The sequence below is a fragment of the Triticum dicoccoides genome, chromosome 6A (genome assembly GCF_002162155.2).
Source record: "Triticum dicoccoides isolate Atlit2015 ecotype Zavitan chromosome 6A, WEW_v2.0, whole genome shotgun sequence".
Lineage (NCBI taxonomy): Eukaryota > Viridiplantae > Streptophyta > Magnoliopsida > Poales > Poaceae > Triticum > Triticum dicoccoides.
The window spans coordinates 418,974,488-418,978,366 of NC_041390.1; the positions used below are offsets into that span (position 1 = coordinate 418,974,488).

At 42.1% G+C, this 3,879-nt stretch overlaps 1 protein-coding gene across 1 annotated transcript in view; it reads left to right on the forward strand.

The window, feature by feature from the left end:
• Nucleotides 1-2,426: 2,426 nt before the first annotated feature.
• The window catches only part of LOC119317080, a 3,440-nt gene continuing 1,987 nt past the window's right edge, over nucleotides 2,427-3,879 (forward strand). Inside the window, exons 1-2 of the mRNA XM_037591480.1 lie at nucleotides 2,427-2,864; nucleotides 2,976-3,091. Coding sequence (XP_037447377.1) covers nucleotides 2,727-2,864; nucleotides 2,976-3,091 — 254 coding nt within the window. The 5' untranslated portion in view covers nucleotides 2,427-2,726. The remainder of the gene's footprint in view (nucleotides 2,865-2,975; nucleotides 3,092-3,879) is intronic.

Consider the following 3,879-nt stretch of genomic DNA (forward strand, 5'->3'; position numbering starts at 1 on the left):
CGCACAGCAACGCCACGGTCACGCGGTGACCACGCGGCGGGCATGCGAGTCTACGCACTTTGGAGTTGGGGCCCTGGGCCACCGTCCAAACCTCAACGTATCACCACCAAACCATATATTTATGCTTAAATATGTACTTATGTACCTAGAAATGATTTTTGGAAAAAATAAAGAGCAAACTATAAGGCAACTGCAGTTCAAATTTGACCCGCTTCCTCCTAAATCGGCGGAAATTTGTCTTTTTCACCAGAGGTGGATAAAAACTTTTTACACCCAACCATTTTGTCAATTGTGCATTAAACATGGCCTAATATTTTATAAAATTGATTTGGTCCATTTTTGCAATAATTATTTGGTAGTTCCTTCACAAAAAAAATTCATTTCAGGCACTCGAAAAATGGAAAATGATTTTTTTGTGCAAAGAAAATGAAAAATCCCTTAGGAAACATTGTTTGGAATTCCAAGATGCACCCTTGTGCACAATATGAGATCATTTGAACAAACTATGCCATGGATGTGAACATAAGATTGATCATTTGGCTTGAAAGCCATGAATCTTCACGCATGATAGCTCATTTCTGAGAACTCTTTTTTTAAATAATTTCCGTATTACAAGTTTATTATTTTTCCTGGAAACTTGGTCACATATGATGACACAATGCGAAGGTTTTCCAATGTTTTAAATTTTTTTGAATTTTTATGCCCGTTTCAAAATGCGGTCAAAACGGCGGGCTTGACCGTTCCTAGCTAGTGGTTTAATCTAGGAATTTTTTTGATGTTTCTCTAATTAAATAGATACTTATGTACCTAGAAATGATTTTTGGAAAAAATAAAGAGCAAATTATGAGGCAGCTGCAGTTCAAATTTGACCCGCTTCCTACTAAATTGGCGGAAATTTGTCTTTTTCACCAAAGGTGGATAAAAACTTTTTACACCCAATCATTTTTGTCAATTGTGCATTAAACATGGCCTAATATTTTATAAAATTGATTTGGTCCATTTTTGCAACAATCATTTGATAGGTTCTTCACAAAAAAGCTCATTTCGGGCACTCAAAAAATGAAAAATGATTTTTTCGTGCAAAGAAAATGAAAACTTTCTTAGGAAACATTGTTTGTCATTCCAATATGCACCCTTGTGCACAATATGAGATTATTTGAACAAACATGCCATGAATGTGGCCATAAGATTGATCATTTGGCTTGAAAGTCATGAATCTTCACGCATAATAGCTCATTTCTGAGAACATTTTTTTAAAATAATTGCCGTATTACAAGTTTATTATTTTTCCTGGAAATTTGGTCACATATAATGACACAATGTGAAAGTTTTCCAATATTTTGATTTTTTTGAAATTTTTTATGCCCGTTTCAATATGTGGTCAAAACGGCGGGCTTGACCGTTCCTAGCTAGTGGTTGAATATTAGAAATTTTTTGATGTTTCTCTGATTAAATAGATACTTATGTACCTAGAAATGATTTTTGGAAAAATAAAGAGCAAACTATGAGGCATCTGCAGTTCAAATTTGACCCACTTCCAACTGAATCGGCGAAAATTTGTCTTTTTCATGAGAGGTGGATCAAAACTTTAACACCCAACCATTTGGTCAATTGTGAATTAAATATGTCCTATTGTTTTAGAAAAATGTTTTGGTCCAATTTTGCAACAATTATTTGGTAGGCCATTCACAAAAAACCTCATTTTGGGCACTCGGAAAATGGAAAATGATTTTTTCGTCCAAAGAAAATGAAAACTTTCTTAGGCAACATTGTTTGCCATTCCAATATGCACCCTTGTGCACAATATGAGATCATTTCTTTGAATTTTTCATGTGAAAAAGTAGAAAAAAACAAAGGAATGGTGAGGTAGATTCTTTTTTAAAACATAATTTGTCTTTTTGATGAGAGGTGGATCGAAAGCATTTTACATCTAAAGATTTGGTCAACTGTACATAAAATGTTGTCTTATAGTTTGGGAAAATGGAGTGGTGCTGTAAACATTTTTGGCACTTCGAAAATAGCGAATGTTTTTCCCCCTAAAAACTCATTTCTCATAACAATTTTTAGAAGATATTTGTCTTATTCGAATTCCAAGTTTGTTAGTTTTCCTGAAAACTATGTCACATTTGGTGACACAATGAGAATGCTTTTTTTTTGAATTTCTCATATCATAAAACTGTTTATATGATTCAACACCTTTTTTTGAAACAATATGATTCAACACCTTATTTTTAGTCGATTACGACCAATTTAAAAGATCATAACGTGTACTCAGTTCTCATTGGTCCATGGACATGTCATACGGATCATCCCTCAAACGCCGTCGGATGCTTCCAGATCCGATGGTAGCCCTTTCTCCCTCAAACCCCCCTCTTTGTCTTAAAAAAAAGGAAAATAAAAAGAAAACTCCGTCACCCTCTCACCCCACGAACCCCTAGCTCCAGATCCGCACCCCGCCGCTCTCACCCTCGTCTCCCACATCGCCGCCGCCACCCACGCCGATCCCATCCCTCCCCTTGTCTCCCTCCCAAACCTTGCCGCCGGCGGCCTCTCCCCCTCCTCTCCTCTCCCCCACCTCAGGCGGAGCCCCCCACCTATCCATCTCTCTCCAGCGACCCCTCTCTCTCCCCTGGGACTCATCTTCGCCGCTAGGGTTTGCGGTGGCTTTGCCCCACGCTCGCCACGTCTCTCCGGCAACCAGGACACAACGACGTCGACGGGATCTGATGGGTGCGTTGCTCCGGCGCTGTTCCGGTGATCCGAACGACGCCTTCGCGCGCGGGACGGGTGGGTTCCAGCGCGGCCGCGTGGTGCACGGCATGCTCGTCGCCTCCCTCTTCCCCGCCCTCATCACCTCCCACGCCGTACGCTCCTTTCCTCCTCCTCTCTGCCATTCCGCCGAACGGCTGGCAGGCATGGCGCCCGATCGATGGGATCCCACCATGATCTGACGGCTGCTTCTCGTCTTCGTGCAGCCTGGTGCCATGTACGCGAGCCAGTCCCTCAAGTTCGCGGCGCCCGTGCACGTCAGAGACGAGGTGGTCGCGCAGGTGCAGGCGCTGCACATCAAGGCAACCGGCGCAAGGCACATGTACTACTACCACTACTACATAGCGCCATTTTTTATCTCCTCTTCTTTCTAGCATTGTGCCTGCTGAGAACTAATAGTGATGCTACATCTGTTGGGCAACGTCAAGTTCGCCACCAAGTGCTTGACGGACGATGAGGAGACTCTCGCCATTGATGGCGAGGCCATGGCTTTTTCTGCCCACGCTGCAGCTCAGCGCAGAGGCAATCGAGTGACAAGTATGTTGATTAGAACCATTTTGAATGGGACGGCTTTTATCTTATGATGAAACATTTCGCCTTCGCATAAACTTCAGGGCCGGGGGACATGAGATTGCAGCTTTGTCAGTAATAGTTCGGTGCAGTCTTCCTGTTATGATTGATAGCATGAGCAAAGAGTAGTAGATCACTTCAGTTTTCTGAACATTCAATGGGCTGGGTGTACATGCCGATTTTGATAGGAACTGAAGAATTTCAACAGGTTAACTTGAATCACTAGGCATATTCAGTACTAGATCACTTCAGTCAACTCCTAGATTTCCAATTGCCTTCGCTGCCTACTCATTTAATTAATTAAAACTGCGTGCGTACGTGTAAGTTTGCTTGTGATAACTCTGTCAGACCGTGATCCGGCCTCGATGATGGCATGGCCGGACTTGCCCACTCTCAATGGCACCTTCCCATGATCGACCTTAACAACTACGGCCGACCGACTGTTACATGCATGACGACAACAATAGTGTAGCTCAACTCAGTCTAGCGTTGTGTGGTTTTCTTCTCAATTATTATTTGCGTTTTCCTTTTGTTAATCAA